This window comes from Taudactylus pleione, unplaced genomic scaffold, assembly GCF_031769625.1.
Source record: "Taudactylus pleione unplaced genomic scaffold, aTauple2 ptg000306l, whole genome shotgun sequence".
In the NCBI taxonomy this organism is placed as follows: Eukaryota; Metazoa; Chordata; class Amphibia; order Anura; family Myobatrachidae; genus Taudactylus; species Taudactylus pleione.
In genome coordinates, this window is record NW_028284707.1 from 103,225 (window position 1) to 122,402 (window position 19,178).

Consider the following 19,178-nt stretch of genomic DNA (forward strand, 5'->3'; position numbering starts at 1 on the left):
AAGATTGTCGTGTAATGGCCCCTGCATTGCACTTCACCTGTAACACCCCTGAAACATCATATTTACCCAAACACTGCAGACCCCACATTAAGAGCTTGTCACCCCCTCCTAAAAGCGGGTGTTGAGGATTCAGTGATGGGACTACTGTTGTCACTTTCTTGGCGTGGTCTTAGTCACCTTGTCATCCTATGGCTCGGGCATTAAAATAACAGGCTGGTTACGGGATGCCAGCGGTCAAAATCCTTACACCGGCATCCCGACAGGGTTAGGATACTGACACCGACCCTTCTCCTAACCTTCCCCGCACCCTGAACCTAACCTCCCCCCTAGTACCTAACCCTCCCTGCCTAGTGTCTAACCCTAACCTCCCCCCTAGTGCCTAACCCTCCCTGCCTAGTGTCTAACCCTAACCTTCCCTCTAGTGCCTAACCCCCCCTGCCTAGTGTCTAACCCTAACCTTCCCTCTAGTGCCTAACCCCCCCTGCCTAGTGTCTAACCCTAACTTCCCCCCTAGTGCCTAACCCCTAACCCTCCCTGTCTAGTGTCTAACCCTAACCTTCCCCCTAGTGCCTAACCCTCCCTGTCTAGTGTCTAACCCTAACCTTCCCCCTAGTGCCTAACCCCTAACCCTCCCTGTCTAGTGTCTAACCCTAACCTTCCCCCTAATGCCTAACCCTCCCTGCCTAGTGTCTAACCCTAACTTCCCACCTAGTGCCTAACCCCTAACCCTCCCTGTCTAGTGTCTAACCCTAACCTTCCCCCTAATGCCTAACCCTCCCTGCCTAGTGTCTAACCCTAACTTCCCACCTAGTGCCTAACCCCTAACCCTCCCTGTCTAGTGTCTAACCCTCCCTGTCTAGTGTCTAACCCTAACCTTCCCCCTAATGCCTAACCCCTAACCCTCCCTGTCTAGTGTCTAACCCTACCCTTCCCCCTAGTGCCTAACCCTCCCTGTCCCCCCCACTACTTACCTTCGAGATGTCGGCAGTCGAATGTCGGCACCAGTATTCTGACAGGTGTCGGGTTTCTGGTGCCGGTATTCTAAGCGCCGGCATCTGAAGTGACTACATCCCAAAATAACATAACACACAGTCATTTTGAGCACATCATTGATGAAAGCTTGAACACGGCTAAGTTAGATGTGCAGTAATCTGGGTTCCGGCTGAACGATGACCCACAGCTATGGAGTAAACCAAATTCATTATTTTACAACTTCCCCAGTTCAGAGTTTCATTTGGTCTTATCGTGTGTCTGTTTTTCTCTGTCCTAGGAATACTCAACCAAGCAATTATCAAATCTGGTGAACGTTTGTCTGGGGTCTCACATAAATAAGAAGGCCAGACAGAAGCTACTGGCAGCTATTGATGACCTGGACCGCACTAAAAGATAATTCACCAGGACACGCTCATGTCTTCGCTAGCCTGATATAAGTACAATCTACAGGGGTTGTTGATGCACTGATTGAACAACTAAATAAATTAGTGGTAACGGGCATAAATGTTCCCTCCCATCTGGATAAAGAGTTGCACCTCATTGTTAAAAAAAATAAAATAATATATATATATATATATATATATATCTATATATATATATATATATATATATCTATATATATATCTATATATATATATATATCTATATTAGTATTTTCTTTCATTAAGTTCCTGTTTTCAATGTGGAAACTTTTTGATATGTTCGTATTAGATGTGTAAAGCTGGGAAGTAATATTAAACAGTTTTTCACCTGTCAAAATGGTATGTTCCCCCTTCCAGGGACCCTACCATCCGCAATATCCAAGTTTCCCTAACGTCCCTTGAAATAAGTGCTGACACTGCCCAAGCTTGGTATTGAGATGATCTATTATAAAAGGCTGCACCCGATTGGTTGCATCGCTATGACCATCCAGTAAAGTGCAGGTCACTGTTCGATACGGTGGATGGGGTTTCCATATAAGCCCCAGGTACCGCTTCCTAGCAAGTCTGCTGACAGGGGAGTTGTAACGTGTGAGCATTAGGGGCCACAGGAGAGGGAACCCCCCAATCTGATAGGAGGAGACAGGAGTACAACATGAAATGGGCATCCCTTGTAAGCCTCCAATTACATGAGCAATTTTTTCAAATACGAAATCAGACAACGTCCAAGATAGAGACGTCGAAGGGAGTATTGCAGACTGTAACCACATAAGAACAGAATAATTTACATACTGTGCGAGATTTCAGTGTCCACAAACATCCAGAATGCTGCAGTAGAAGAACATCACCTTAAGACAAGGCGAGCCGATAATGGCTAAGTGTGGCCCTCTGAGGCTTATTAGTGGCCCTATTTTCTCCATACTTTGCAGACCGGCTTCGGTGAAGTAGCATTAGGAGCCAGGTTAATCATCTAGTAGTTAATGGATACTAACATCAATAGAAACCTTAGGATTGCTGTGATGGGTTATTTTATAGATATGTACAATACATTTAACTATTGGGGTAACTGCCCCTGCACTGTACAGTTGCGTGTACTGTCTCTGTACCACGTTTAGCCACATTGGAACACTCACTGTGCTGATGGGCGATTAGTGTTGCCATTACTTGTCTGATAATGTGCCTGCAGCTCTATAGAGTGTGTTGCAGATCTTTATACAGTATGTAATACAGCAGGATACGTCGCCTGGGAAGATTTAGGGGGTTCAAGCAACATTTTTTTTTTTTTTTTTAAATAAACAATGCACGGTCAAAAACAAATATTGCCCCTTTAAATCAGGGTTGGGGAACCTCCTTTCCGGGGGCCGTGTAAGCTCTCGGAATCATTTGGTCTGGCCTTCTGAGCTTTTTTCTGATAGCCTCATATGGCTAGCAGGGTGCCTAGAATCGCACACTGCCGCCAGAATCTATGCACCAGTGCCGCCTGGAGCGGTCTTAGGATGCTTCAGACAGTCACACTGCTGCCATTACAGCATTGCTGTAATCACTGGCGATTGTGGCCCCACCCCGTGTGATGTCACACGAAGGGGGCGTGGCCTGCACCAGGCCCGCTAATAATGTTCTATATATCAAAATGGTCCTCAACAGAAAAAAGGTTCCCCACCCCTGCTTTAAATGCAGCTGCAAAATCTACAAAAATACACCTTAAGGTGCATACACACGTAAAGGTTTTCTGTCCAACCATCCTATTAATTGTTTAGTTGGAATGAAAATCTGGTAAGGAATGAAAGCAAATGACAATCAGCAATTTACTATCAAACGCCAGAAAATGGAACATAAACTGTTGTTTGTTAAATGTTTGATCTAAACAATTTGTTCGAACTTGTCTAACAACCATTTTCATCTGTTTTCTGGCATTTAGGAGCAAATTGCTGATCATCATTTACTCCCATCCATTACCAGATTTTCATTCCAACCAATCAACTAGTTCAGTGGTTCTCAAACTCAGTCCTCAGGACCCCACATAGGTCAAGTTTTGCAGGTCATCCAGCAGGTGCACAGGTGTAATCATTACTCACTGACATGTTTTAAAAGGTCCACAGGTGGAGCTAATTATTTCACTTGATTCAGTATGGAGACATGGAAAACATGCACTGTTTGGGGTCCTGAGGACCGAGTTTGAGAACCTGTGAACTAGTTGGATGATTGGACAGAAAACCTTTACGTGTGTATGCAGCGTTAGTCACTGGTACAGACACTGTAGATCTGAATACAAAGTCATTCTAAGTCCGTGGAAGCTACATGATGCTGACCTGTTTAATTGGTGGGTTTGTGATATACTGTAGATGTTTTTCCCAGCTGGTGTTTAAAACAGCAATTTTATTAAAGCCAAAACCTTGGTGTGTTTTACCTTTTTAATAAAATTGCCATTTCATAACCAGCCAAGGAGAAAATTGCTGAAAATCAACCATTTTTAAAAAGCGTCACTTGATATATCAGGCCCTGTGTGCTGGATAGTCCTGTTCATTTTGCTGAGGGTACAGTAATAATGTGACAGTGATGGGTCAGTGGCGGGTCTACTGTCATAGCGTTCCCTCTGTAATCCCTTTCCCTACGATTCAGAGCAGCAAGTGTGAGCACTGGATCTTCCTGCAGCAATCAGACAGTAACCTGCAATATTGGCAGTGCGTATATGTGACTACATGATGAATAATGCCGTTACGGTTATCTCAACCTTTGACCTGTAACACACCTCCATTATTTTTTATGATTAAACATAATTGGTTTTTGCCAAATTAAGGCAAAAAGTGAATACAGACAATATAAAATGATTAGGGATCAATAGGTTCCTATGACTGAATACTTATCCATGGTGAATGGCTTGTTATACTGACGCACAGTGGGATTTCCTAATAACGATGATTCCGACCACAAGACTGTCACATATTGTGATGACATCACTGCAGTGATCTGTAGTAAAACTTGTGTCTTGTTAGGAACAAGGTGCTCACAGCTGGGAACTATTACAGATATCAGAAAGGAACATTAAATTTCTTTTCTTCTGCTCTCATATGGTCACAGAACTCCCTGGTGGCTTCTTGTACAAATGATCTCCTATAAAAATTGCCCAATGTCAGAAACTGGTTGGAATGGGAGCACTGCGTGTTCTGTACAATGGCTCCCCTATGGTCTGTCTGTACCGCTGTGTGCTCAGTAATCTGTATATCATGTTCAGTGTTCTGAGGGTGGCTGGCTTCCATATTAATCATATAGGAGACTGCATAGTTTGGAATATATTATATAAATGTGTCACCATTGTTTTGACTTGTCTGATGATTCTTTCTTTGTCCTTCATCACCTCATGCTCTGCTTCTGGTATGTACAATGGCTGCCTTTGTGTTACCTCGCTTTCAAATGAAATGAAGCTGTCAAATCTAATTTAAACTGTTGATTGAAAAGAAGGCTGTGGAATAAAACACTAATGATGAAGCTAAAGTCTGTGTGTAAATACTACGAGGTGGTGGGAGCCGTGGCTGTAGGGATCGTCACCGGCTATGGCTCCTGAGGTTACCATGCAGTATACATGGCAAATAAACCTTGTACTACATAGTTTAAAAAAAAGCTGATTGGTTGCCAAGGGTTACTGCACTGCTTAAAGCGATATTGGTAAATAAGACTCAGCATGTGGCATAGAGAGATTACATCTTTTAGGGTCATCTTCTGGCTTTTGCTATACTGTAATTTATGATTTTACCACACAAGCTCACTGACAGGGACACACTCCTCAGTGCCGGTACAGGCTGATATTGCTCCCTGTGCTGGCCCTGCCCCCCAAACACGTCAGGGCGGGGCTGTTGTCACCAGGAGGTACAGCACCGCCCGGTATATCCTTTGGAACGCTCCGGGCACCTGTACAGGTTGCTGTTCCCAGCACCCTGCAAGACAAATACAGATGGCGTGGGGCAGTGATTGTGCCACCCCCAGGGCCCCGGACAGTGTGTGGCACCTTTCCCACACCCCTAGTTACGGCCCTGACACTTCCAGTAATTAAATGTGAAAGGTCACTGCAATGTATGAAGGGCAAAAGTGTAACACGTCTCAGCAGACAAAAGCCAACAAGGTTATGGTTATTCCTTGAGCCATTTGTGGCTATTTCAGCATGTTCATCAATAAACAAGATAAACTACACTACAAATAATAGGTGACACTTCCAAAAGTAAACTATGCTGCCATTAATAATAAACTACAATACTAATTATTAAAAAAGGGAACTTTACGTGCAACATCCCAAACCAGATGTTAGTAGTATTGACTATGCTTATTGTGACCTATACAATTCTGAATGTGATTGATAAAATAACAAAACATAAGTATTCACACAGTAGCCCAACTTCGCCAACGCATGTAAGCTTGTCTCCCACTGCTTCATCACCATATCATGAGAACTCTGACTATTATCTCCTACCAAAGAGGATTTCCACTTCCATATTGAATTTCACCAAGCTCACTTTTGTACACAGAAGAGGTTTTTTTTTTCATCTTATCAGTTCCCCTCCCCTGGACACCACCATGTACTGTACTAAGCAGTCTTCATCCCCTGGACACCACCATGCACTGTACTAAGCAGTCCTCTCCCCTGGACACCACCGTGTACTGTAGTAAGCAGGATCCCATCCCTCCCCTGGACACCATCACATAGTGTACTAAGCATGGTCTCTTCCCTGGACACCACCATGTACTGTACTAAGCAGTCCCCTCCCCTGGATACACAATGTACTGTACTAAGCAGTCTCAATCCCCTGGACACCACCATGTAATTTAAGCAGTCCTCTCCCCTGGACACAACCGTGTACTGTACTAAGCAGGATCCCATCCCGCCCCTGGACACCACCACATAGTGTACTAAGCATGGTCACTTCCCTGGACACCACCATGTACTGTACTAAGCAGTCCCCTCCCCTGGATAAACCATGTACTGTACTAAGCAGTCTCAATCCCCTGGACACCACCATGTACTTTACTAAGCAGTCCTCTCCCCTGGACACCACCATGTACTGTACTAAGCAGGATCCCTCCCCTGGACACCACCACATAGTGTACTAAGCATGGTCTCTTCCCTGGACACCATCATGTACTGTACTAAGCAGTCCCCTCCCCTGGACACCACCATGTACTATACTAAGCAGTTCCCCTCCCCTGGATACCATCATGTACTGTACTAAGCAGTCCCCCTCCCCTGGACACCACTACGTATTGTACTAAGCAGTCCCCATCCCTTGGACCAGCGTGGCCAACCTGTGGCTCATTGAGCCACATGTGGCTCTTCCATTGTGGTGATGCGGCTCCCCTGCCGGTTGCCCTGACAGACACCGACTGCTCCTCTGATGGGCACGCAGCTGTTCAGAGGGAAGCTCATCCTTTGTTGAAGCAGTCTGCTCTGCTCTGGAGGCATGTAAGGGCAAGTGGTGACGTTATGTAGCAAACAGGAGGCAGAGCTCAACTTGTGATTGAACCTGTAGCCACGAGGAGGACGCAGTCGCAGACGCCAGAGCCTACCTATGTGACACAGACAGTCCACAACAAGGTAAGAGCTGTGAGGGTTTCTTATTTTATTTGTGACATGTGGGGGGCTGGAAGGGCCCGTGGAGTGGGAGGGAGTGTGGTGGAAGGTGGCCGAACTGGAGCGGCCCGGGGAGAGAGGGGGGGGGCTTGAGTGGCACATGAGGGTCTGCTGTTGTGACACATCAGGGTCTACTGGAGTGACAAATGAGGGCTTGGAGTGACATATGAGGGCCTGCTGAAGTGACACATGAGGGGTTGCTAGTGACACATGGAGGGACTGCTGTTGTTACACATGATGGGCTGCTGGAGTGACACATGGAGGGACTGGATTGTATTATGTGATTCTGTTTTGTTTTTTTCAATGTATTTTATGTGGATGTGGCTTTTTCAGCGTATTTTATGTGGATCTGGCTTATTTCAGTGTATTTTATGTGGATCTGGTTTTTTTTAGTTTTTTTTTTATATTGTTCTGGCTTTTTCTTTCCCTTTAGTAGTTACCTCCACGGTGATTGTGTGCATGCGTTTTTGCATACACCTACAAACATCATACCATGGGCGTGGCCTAGCTGGCACAAGGCCACACCTCTTTTTGCATGTTTGGCCTTCGGCGTGCGCATGATCTTGGCTCTTTGACATACCTATAGATATTTTTGGGCTCTTTGACTGGTTGGCCACCCCTGCCTTGGACACTACAATGTACTGTACTAAGCAGTCCGCTTCCCTGTGGACACCACCTTGTACTGTACTAAGCAGGGTCCCTCCCCTGGAAACTACAATGTACTGTACTAGTCATGGACCCTCACGAATCGTATCATCTGCTCCCTCCGGAATCGCATAATCTGCTCCATCTGGACCGAGGGACACAGATCTTCTATGGATGGAGGCTTGCTCAAATCCTCCCGTCTCTTCATGTAATACCAGACAGACTCGATGATGTTGAGATCATGAGATCAGGGCTCTGTGGGGGCCATATCATCACTTCCATGACTCCTTGTTCTTCTTTACGCTGAAGACAGTTCTGAATGACATTGGCTGTATGTTTGGGTTCTTTGGACCTCATTCAGAGCCACTCGCAAAATGCGAGCGCTCGCTCTGAATGAGGGAGGCTGCATCTAAAAAATGATCCGGCCTCCTGGCCGCTCGCTAGCCTTAACAAGCGACCAGGATGATGGTCGCAATGGTCAAGACCATCGCGACCATCGGGGCTTGCGACGAGACCCTTGAGGTAGGGTCTCGGCTTCCGCAAGCCCCAGAGAGCTTCCGGCTCTAATAGAGCCGGAAGCTCTCCCACTAACATCACTGGTGATGTCAGTGGGGCTGCCCACAAATGGCAGGCGTTTGCTTGGGAACGCCTCCATTTGTGAAACCACCCCCCGCCACGCCTACAAAACGGGGCGAGCTGTCGATCAACATCAACAGCCGTCCCTTTTGTAGTGAGCCCCGGAGCGAGAGAATTTCTCGCTCCGGGGCTTGCGCACGCGCAGTGTGGCCGCTGCGTGTGCGCACAGCCAAACATCGACCCGCTTGCGAGCGGGTCTGAATGAGACCCTTTGTCCTGCTGCAGAATAAATTTGGAGCCAATCAGACACCTCCCTGATGGTATTGCATGATGGATAAATACCTCCCTCTATTTCTCAGCATTCAGGACACCATTAATTCTGACCAAATCCTCAACTCCATTTGTTGAAATGCAGCCGCAAACTTGCAAGGAACCTCCACCATGCTTCACTATTGCCTGCAGACACTCATTATTGTACCGCTCTCCAGCCCTTTGGTGTCTTCTGTTACAGCCAAATATTTAAATTTTGACTCATCAGTCCAGAGCACCTGCTGCCATTTATCTGCACCCCAGTTCCTACTGTATATTTTCGTGCATAGTTGAGTCGCTTGGCCTTGTTTCCACAACGAAGGTATGGCCTTTTGGCTGCAATTCTTTCATAAAGACCACTTCTGGCAAGACTTCTGCAACAGTAAATAGGTGTACCTGGGGCCCACTGGTTTCTGAGCTGATGGCACTGCTGGACATCTTCCGATTTCGAAGATAAATAAGCATGATGTGTCTTTCATATGATGCACTAAGTTTCATTGGCCGACCACTACATCTACAGTCCTCAATGTTGCCCATTTCTTTGTGCTTCTTCAAAAGAGCTTGAACAGCACATCTTGAAACCCCAGTCTGCTTTGAAATCTTTGCCTTTGGATTCCTTGCTGATGCAGTATATCTACCTTGTGTCTTGTTGCTGTGCTCAGTCTTGCCATGGTATATGGCCTGTGACATGAAACTGTCTTCCACAACCTCACCTTTGTAGAAGAGTTTGGCTGTTGCTCACCAAGTTTTAAGCCTCCTACACAGCTGTTTCAGCCTACATATGAAATTGATGATCATTATCACCTGCTTGGCATGACTGGTTAATCATACACCTGACTATAATCCTACAAAATCCCTGAATTTGTGCAAGTGTACCTAGAAGAGTTGATGCTGTTTAGAAGGCAAAGGGTGGTTACACCATATATTGATTTGATTTACAATTCTCTTCTGTTCATTCACTTTACAATTTGTTGATTGATAAAAATAAACTATTTATACTTCTATTTTTGAAAGCATTCTTACTTTGCAGTATTTTTTCCACACCTGCCTAAAACTTTTGCACAGTATTGTGTGTGTATATATACTAGCTGGGATGCCTGGCATTGCCCGGGTTGAAGACTGGACCCTAAAGTACACCTGCAGCCTTTATTTGTTTACATTATCCGCATCTATAACCCTGTTCCATTGATCCTGAAAAGGATCCATCTGTTTGCTAACCTGCATGGAAACAGTGACATAACTACTGTGGGTGCAAGGGGTGCGGCTGCTACGGTGCCTGAGCTGCCTCTGTGGGCCTCCGCTCCCCCTGCACCAAGTCACACACACAAGGTGGGCCGGTCCAGTCAGGGCCATTGATGGGGCCCGGGTGTCAGCAATGTTGATTTGGTGCCTGCCCGCCAGCTGATTACAGCTGGTGCACTGGCAGGCAGTTGTGGCGAGGCAATCAGAGCTCGCAGACCGGCAGCCAATCAGCAGCAGTGGTGACTCCTGATTCTTTCTGATTGGCTTGCGACTGGCACCAGTTTCAAATTGCGCCGGCGCTGCCTGTCCATTTCTACCACTACCTGCCGGTATGCCAGCTGTAATTAGCTGGCGGCCCGGCCTCAAATCCACATCTGCTGGCTGCTAATGGCACATTGGGGGAGGCGAGAGGCTGCTGGAGGGAGGGACACTGGGAGGTGAATTGCTGGAGGGGCATAATGTGTAAGGGGCACCACTATTGTGTGGAATAATGTGTTATATGGGACACTATTACTATGTGCCATAATCTGTAAAGGGCATTAATGTGTGGTATAATGTGTAAGGGGCACTACTACTGCGTGGCATAATGTGTATAAGGAGTACTACTGTGTGGCATAACCTGAATGACCTCTGTGTGGGGGCAAATGTGTTTTTTTTACCTATGGGGGGGGCCTTTTAAGATCTTGCTATGTAGCCCACAAAGTTCAAGCTACGCCCCTGCATGCAAACACAGAGGCTCTGGAGTTAATATGAACTTGCATGAGTCATCGAGTTTGCTCATAGTCTTCAAGTTTGCTCAGTAATTTGACTGTCCCCATTTTTAGGAATTGTGTGCCAGTATGTGGCTCTAGGCAAAAACCTAATACTGGTCAAGCTACACCATCATGCCAAATTTGATGGAGCTAGGTCCAAATCTCTGACTGTGCATAAAGGACAAACAGTCGGACAGATAGACAGACTTGCTCTCTCACTTATTATATAGATATTCTGTGTGTGTGTGTGTGTGTGTGTGTGTGTGTGTGTGTATGTATATATATATATATATATATATATAGCCATGGCCAGAAGTTTTGAGAATGACACATGTATTGGTTTTCGCAAAGTCTGCTGCTTCACTTTTTCTGTGGCAATTTGCATATACTGCAGAATGTCATGATGAGTGTTCAGATGAATTGCAAATAATTGCAAAGTCCCTCTTTGCCATGACAATGAACTTAATCCCAAAAACATTTCCACTGCATTTCAGCCCTGCCACAAAAGGACCAGCTGACATCATGTCAGTGATTCTCGTTAACACAGGTTTGAGTGTTAACAAAAACAATGCTGGAGATCACTCTGTCATGCTGATTGAGTTAGAATAACAGACTGGAAGCTTTAAAAGGAGGGTGGAGCTTGAAATTATTGTTCTTCCTCTATTAACCATGGATACCTGCAAGGAAACGCGTGCAGTCATCATTGCTTTGTACAAAAAGGGCTTCACAGGCAAGGATATTACTGCTAGTAAGATTGCACCTAAATCAACCATTTATCGGATCATCAAAAACTTCAAGGAGAGAGGTTCAATAGTTGTGAAGAAGGCTTCAGGGCGCCCAAGAACATACAGCAAGCACCAGGACCATCTCCTAAAGTTGATTCAGCTGCGGTATCGGGGCACCACCAGTGCAGAGCTTGCTCAGGAATGGCAGCAGGCAGGTCAGCCGAAGACTTTTGGAGGATGGTGTGGTGTCAACAAGGGCAGGAAAAGAGCCACTTCTCCAGGAAAACCATCAGGGACAGACTGATATTCTGTAAAAAGTACAGGGATTGAAAGTTATTTTCTTTGATGAATCCGCGTTCAGATTGTTTGGGGCATCTGGAAAAACGCTTGTCCGGAGAAGGAAAGGTGAGTGCTACCATCAGTCCTGTGTCATGCCAACAGTAAAGCATACTGAGACCATTCATGTGTGGGGTTGATTCTCAGCCAAGGGAGTGGGCTCACTCACAATTTTGCCTAAGAACACAGCCATGAATAAAGAATGGTACCAAAACATCCTCCCAAGAGCAACTTCTCCAACCATTCAAGAACAGTTTGGTGACGAACAATGCCTTTTCCAGCATGATGGAGTACCTAGTGTTTTGTTTTTTTTTTAATTGATGAGTCCTGTCTGAAATAACCACAAATAAACTGGATTTTGTTGCATAAATCAAAATATATTCTGTTTCCTGCCCTTTTGTTATTTTCACTGTATGTTGGATGAGCTACATTAGAGGAGAAAGGTCAGAATTACAATTACCTGTAAAGTGTTTACTCATTGTGACTGCGCATTACCTGCAGCAGACGTCTTGGATAACAATGGTACTTTATCTTCTGTCCGTGAAGACATTGTAATGTTGCTGGTGCTGTGTACACCCTCTGTCTATTGTATGGAAAATTCTACATTTTGGTCACCATCCCTTATTCTTACTTTCATTCTTAAGGTGCTTTTGACTCTCGTGTCTGCAAACCTTTCTTTCCCTCCACATTTCAGCTTTTTATCACTAGCTATTTCATTCATGAATTAGTCCCCATTTACCAGACAGCCAGCGGATAAATAAAAGCTACTGGAGAACCGGGCAGCCCAGTCCATGTTTGTTTTAAAGTCCATTAAATAAATTGTAAAACAAGAACACTTCCACGTGCACGGGCTCTGTGAAAACAGAAATAGCGTACTACACACACCTCCAAATACTCAACCAGACATATTACTAGGCAGCTCTGGCTAGTCTACAACAAAACAAGGATAGCACAAGTGTGAGGTTTCCCTTGTCTATCAAAACCAGTCTCCGGGTGCAGGTTGTTGCCTCTATGGGGAAAAGTAGAGCCCCCCCCCCCGCTAAAAAAAAAAAAAAAAAGTTTCTGCCACCCCAAAGATGCCGTTTTTTTGTGTGCACCTCTTATAACACATGCCACACCTTAATGCCCCTTACAACACATTATGCCACACCGTAATGCCCCTTACATATTAATCCACAATAATGCCCCTTATAACACATGCCACACATTAATGCCCCTTACAGCACATTACGCCACACCGTAATGCCTCTTCTAAAATGATTATGCCACACAGTAATGCCCTTATTACAAATTATACCACACCATAATGCCCCTATAACACATTATGCCACACCGTAATGCCCCTTACACATTATGCCACACAATAATGCCCTTTATAACACATTATGCTACACAAATACCCCTAATAGCACATTATGCCACACAGTAATGCCCATTACAACCCACCCTGAAAGATCTATCTCACCAACCCTCCGATCCTGCCAGTCTATCACCTCAGCTCAAGACATGGTACAGTTTTTATGTCCGTGTAGAATCAGATTATTGGGAACATAGCTGTAAACTGCTTGTATCAAGTTAGTGCCCCTGTAGTTGTGTCCCTTATGCAGTGCTTCCTGTAGTAGTGCCCCTTATGCAATGCCCCCTGTAATGGTGCCCCTTATGCAATGCCCCCTGTAGTTTTGCCCATTATGCAATGCCCCCTGTAGTAGTGCCCCTTATGCAATCCCCCATGTAGTAGTGCCCTTATGCAGGGCACCCTTTAATTGTGCCCATATGCAGTACCCCTGTAGCTGTGCCCCTTATTCAGGCCCCCCTGTAGTTGTGCCCATATGCAGTGCCCCTGTAGTTGTGCCCCTTATGCAGGGCCCCCTGTAGTTGAGCCTATATGCAGTGCTCCTGTAATTGTGGCCCCTTATGCAGTGCCCCTGTAGATGTGGCCCTTAAGTGCCCCCTATTGTGCCCCTTAAAGTAGTGCCCACCAGTACTTACCTGACCCCAGTACTTACCTGTCCACGCTGGGCATCGCTGACTTCACGCGGCCGCTGTCCGTGCTGCCTTGCTGACTGGATCTAACTTGATACAGGAGGCGCGGTCGTGCAGGCTCCTCACAACGCGGGTGTCATGACGTCACCCGCGCACTGCATCACTGGGAACGCTGGCCTCTGATCACTTCAGAGGCCAACGTTCACAGTTGCAGTTAGGTAGCTACGGCCCACTGGTGCCCCCAAGCCATCAGGGTCTGCAGGGGGCATTGTTACGCCACTGCCCCCACTCCCAAAAGCTAACAACCCATAAAGTTCTTGGGCTCCTCCCGACATTTCAGCATTCACTATGCGACACTGTGAACCCCTTCTGGATTGTCGGTTAAGCTTTAACATTGGGACCCCTGGAAGAGGTTTGGTGTCCCGGTATAATGAGCTCATCCACCTCCTCAATCCTATTTGGGCTGTGATTTATTAAGACAGGAGAAAATAATATTTTATATCCAATAAAGTGCTAGATGAGGTTTTGAGGAAACCTATTGATTTATATTTAATTTGTAGACATTGGCCCTCATTCAGAGCCGTACGCTCTGAGCAGAGCGCACGCTCTGAATGAGGGCCGGGCTCCATTTTCATGGAGCGTCCTCCTGGACGCTCGTATAGCTGTGGGTCACCACCCACAGGCTATACGAGCGTGCTTTTTGATGGCCGCGATGGTCGAGACCATCGCGACCATCGAATTTGCGAGCCGGAGCCTGCGGTTGAGGTTTTCAACCGCAAGCTCCGGAGTGATTTTGGCTCTATCAGAGCCAAAATCACTCCCACTGACATCACTAGTGATGTCAGTGGGCCGGCTTCTGACGGGAGGCTTTCCCGTGGGAACGCCCCCGTCAGGGAGGCACGCCCACCAAAGGGGGCGTGCTGTCAATCAACATTGACAGCACGCCCCCTTTGATCGGACACAACGAGCGAAGGACTTTCCTTCGCTCGTCGCGTCTGGCGCATGCGCACGACGGAGCTCCCTCCGTCGTGCGCATGCTCAGTGCATAACATCGACCCACTTGCGAGCGGACAGCCGCTCGCGAGTGGGTCTGAATCAGGCCCATTGTTTTTGCATTTTATACCTTTTCTATAGTGGCAGGAGTCTTAGGGACGCTTGCCCATTATATTGGAACCACAAAAAGAGTCCCTATCCTAATAAATAATAACCGCCTCCATGGCCTACTGGGGTTGTGAGGAGCCCCAGTGCTTTTCAGCTGACGGTCCTGTTAATGATTTATAAGCAGATGGATGTAGAATTTGTGCCCTCTATTGTACTGAAAATGGAATGTCTAGCACTGGGGACTGGTCTCAGTACACCGACGTACTGTCTTATAACAGGTGGTTTAAGCTTTTCAGAGATGAAATTATCCATCAAATCCAATGGAGCAATATATCACAGCAACCAAATTATCCCAACATCCGTATTACCGTAGACAGGAAAATGTGCTGGTCACATGTTTTCAGGTGTTTAAAACCAGCAAACTACAGTATCCGTAAACTCATTTGAAATATGTAATTAAAGCTTCATATATACAGCTTTTAAATTAATTTGACATTTAATAGTAAGAACCTGCTGATATACTGTAATCATCTCATCAAAAATCTAGGTTTAGGGGGTTTTTTTTGCCTGTCTTAATAATAATCAGCAAGGCCAATTCAAGAAAAATCTCCCCCCAAAAAAGGGGCCCAGCTCACACAAGTGACCCCATGATTTGCTGGATGTACAGTAGATAAGTCTATAATCTTCTGGGTGACATTGTAAAGAAACAAAAAAAATCTGTTGCTAACCTTAATCTTAAAACCCATTTCCTCATCCTTCTTGCATTACAAGGAGGGCACAAGATCTGCCGTCATACCCTTTGAACACGCACAGAACACGGTTCGAAGTATTGTAGCTCTCTTATTGTATTAATTTGATTTCATTTTCACTTAGCTGTGACCGTTACCTAGTGGGTCTCCAGTGTACCGTAGAACTTACTTGGGTTTTTATCTTGCATTTTCGATGACCACTATGATTCTGCATTTTGTCAGTAATCGGCAATGTCGGGTAATGTATCCAGCATCTTGCAATTGCTTTTCCATTACGACCCTGAGTAATTTTTTTTTCTGCTGGTAGAAAGCCATCACTGGTCGTAATTCCTGCAGTTCATCTCTCTGATTATATCAGCCAATTACTTTGAGTGATAGAATTGGTTTCCTCTGTTACCAGTTGCTCCATTTATGAGTGATAACGTATCTGGGACAGACATATGTGAGTAATTACTGAGCACTGGGGGGGCCCCGCGTTGCTATGAGCTAGGAACAGATCAAAGACTGGAGTATAGATTATGGGCTTTCTGTCAACTGGTGGACAGCCAATTACGCCCAGCAAGCATGCCGTAGAAAATGAATCCCAGTAAATGCACCATAATAATCTACGACAAAGTAAAACTTGATCTGATTAATTTTAAAATTAATTTACTTTTTGTATAAAGATGTAACTCTTCAAACTACGGTGAAATCTATTTCCTGTTTTCCTATCTATTATGATGAAAATACATCTAAACAGATAGATGACATCGGTAATCCCATGTTTAAATGATGCTTGGTACAGTATAGCCAAGATGGCATTTAGCGCAAGGTATTAGCAACCAGCTGAACCCACAAGTAATGGTGCAATTAAACACCCGAAATCTAGAGGCTGAAGTAGATGAAGAGTTGGCTTGCAATACCACAGCTGGTGTGGAGACCACCTTGCCTCCAGGCACAACATCGTTACAAACATCTATTCGGTGTCTTAGAACTCCTATTGTGAGAGCCATACACAAACCCTTACACTACAGACAACTCATGTCTCTCTCTAGCACCGGGTTGGGTAAACTTATTATTTATCAATGTAGTGTCAACCAGGGCACCTCTAGATCCCAACAAGGGGCTGGGACTGCACCTTATCTGATAATGTCCCTTCACTATATGGGGCGTAACAAAAGTAAATCTAGGAGATCGTTTCATTCTGCTGTGTGGTGCGACTGGGGTAGGACTGGGAATAATTGAGGCCAAATTGCACAAGCTTGCAAAATTTAATGGCCAAATTGGAGGGGGATATTATTTTGCCTATTTTTAATGTTAACCGATAGTGACATTTTCAGACCTTCAATTAAATATTCACATTCGCCCATGATGTATTGTTCCCTGGTGGAATTTGCCTGAAGTGTTTCCAGTCCTACCACAGCCACACCACCCAGCATAACAAATATAACAGTCATTGTCCCAGCGCTATTCATGCTGTATACTGGGTCTGATATTGGGTGGTTTGGAATCAGCTGTATTCTGCTGTATAATTGTGTATTTTAATGTTATTGCATTACAGTGCCATCTAACTGTTCAGTCTATTTCTCTTTAGATTGTGTGTTTACAGTATGTAATGTTCAGAGCCGTAACTAGACTTTTTGGTGCCCTGTGCCAGAAAGAGCATTGGTGCCCCCCTCATTTTTCAAAGGGACATAATGCACCCAAAAATGGCCCATGGCTTCATGGGGAAGGGCCAGGGAAGAGATAGGAGAGGCCAGGAGATGCTGGGGATGAAATAAGAGGAAGCTACAAGCGAGAATAATAATAAACCAAAATTTGACAGGCTCAAACAGCGCCCCCTGACCTGTGGTGCCCTGTGCGATGGCACCGGCTGCACTACCCTAGCTAAGGCCCTGGTAATGTTTTATGATTTATTCCGTCTTGGGTGGACACTCTGGAGGTTATTGATGAAACACCAAACACGCAAGGGACAGAACAAATTAGTTTTGAAAATCTTGATTTGAGCAAGTACTGTAGATCATAGGTTTGTGGAACAAAATGTGGGTTTGTGAAGGGGCAATTTGCACCAGCCAATGGGAGGAGTTGTTGGAGTGCACTCTCCAGCCAATGAGAAAAGCTGTTGGAGCGAGGATTTACTATGCTAATGGAGGATTAGCCACAGTAATCCCCCTGCTTCTGTGCATAATTACAGGCCGGAGTGTGCACATTTTTGGAGCCGGTGCACCCATAGGTTCTATGGAGAAGTGCCACAGCAAAGTTAAAGTTTGAAGAGTATTGAAATACATATGAAGGGGGGGGCGAGTGCCCATTTTTGAGAGGCGTTATTGACAGTTCCTCAGTTTTATATAGTTTCTTTTGATGCATTGTCTTCTGACGCACTTGCAGGCTGATACTAAACACCCCTATGTACACAAATAATGGCAGATGGCCAAACATTTCATTAGTTTTATGATTTTCTGAGGTTTACATAAATTTTATTTTTAAAGCACACTATTCCAGCAGAAACCGCACATCTTGGCGTCTTCTTAGGTGCCATCCACACACACAGCAGGAAAATAATCCAGATTTATCAAATCCACAGACCATAAATGACAGTGTGAAAACTAAGTGCCAAGGTTCAGGGAGTAACTGCGGCCATGTTTAACCGTCGAGAGTTATGTTAATGATAATATTTATTAAACATCTAAGCAAATGCACAAACACCAGCCAAACAAGTTTGATAAATTAATACATTAATTTCTCTCCACACAACTATAACGTGATTAATGTGATAGACCATGTTATGGATTTCTTTCAAACTAGAAATCGTGCATCACATTTACAAGCGAAACAGAAGTAAATATTGACGCCGTGATGAAGTTTTCTTATAAACAAGAATGCAAAGAGGTTATGGCTTTTTTTCCTGTAATATATCAAGCTTAGTCTTCAGCATCTACAATCTCATATTTCTAGCATTTCCCGGCTGTAAGTACAGTAATCCCTAACAGTGCTGTTTTACAGGTAGAGTCATTTATTGCTGTGAATGGGACATCATAGCTACGGGTTAACTGAAGTAGATTTACCATCTTGTGACAAATCTGTGATTAGTTAAAAAACAATGTTTTCCTTGAGAAAGGCTTGGACTGAGCCAAAAACACAACTGCACTGATTACTGCTGCCATCAATCCTGCTCCAGACTGCCATGTGTGCCGCTGGGAGGCTCGGTACTCAGCACTGCCCCCCACATGCTGCACATACCACATAGGGATGGGATTTCTTTGGAGGGGATTCGGCCTGATTCAGAGCCGGACGCTCTGACAGAGCGCTCGCTCTGAATCAGGGCGTCTTTTTTTTTTTATGGAGCGGCCTCCCGGCCGCTCGCATTGCTGTGGGTTGCGGGCTTGCGACGAGATACTTGTGGTAGGGCCTCGTGGCCGCAAGCCCCAGAGAGCTTTCGGCTCAAACAGATCCGAAAGCTCTCCCACTGACATCACCTGTGATGTCAGTGGGGCCTCCCCTAAACGGTAGGCGTTCTCATGGGAACACCTCTGTCTGGGCAGCCACCCCCCCGGCCCGCCCACCAAAGGGGGAGTGCTGTCACTCAACATCAACAGCACCCCCCCTTTGTGCGAGACCCGGATAACGATGGGCATCTGTCGCTCCGGATCTCGCACCAAAGGGGGCGTGCTGTCGATGTTGAGTGACAGCACGCCCCCCTTTGGTGGGCGGGCCGGGGGGGGTGGCTGTCCAGACGGAGGTGTGCGCTCTGG

The 19,178-nt window shown here is 45.6% G+C and overlaps 1 protein-coding gene across 1 annotated transcript in view; it reads left to right on the plus strand.

Moving 5' to 3' along the window:
- The window catches only part of LOC148511429 (syndetin-like), a 72,137-nt gene extending 70,579 nt beyond the window's left edge, over positions 1–1,558 (plus strand). Inside the window, exon 12 of the mRNA XM_088442185.1 lies at positions 1,271–1,558. Coding sequence (XP_088298311.1) covers positions 1,271–1,390 — 120 coding nt within the window. The 3' untranslated portion in view covers positions 1,391–1,558. The remainder of the gene's footprint in view (positions 1–1,270) is intronic.
- The last annotated feature ends 17,620 nt before the right edge of the window (positions 1,559–19,178 follow it).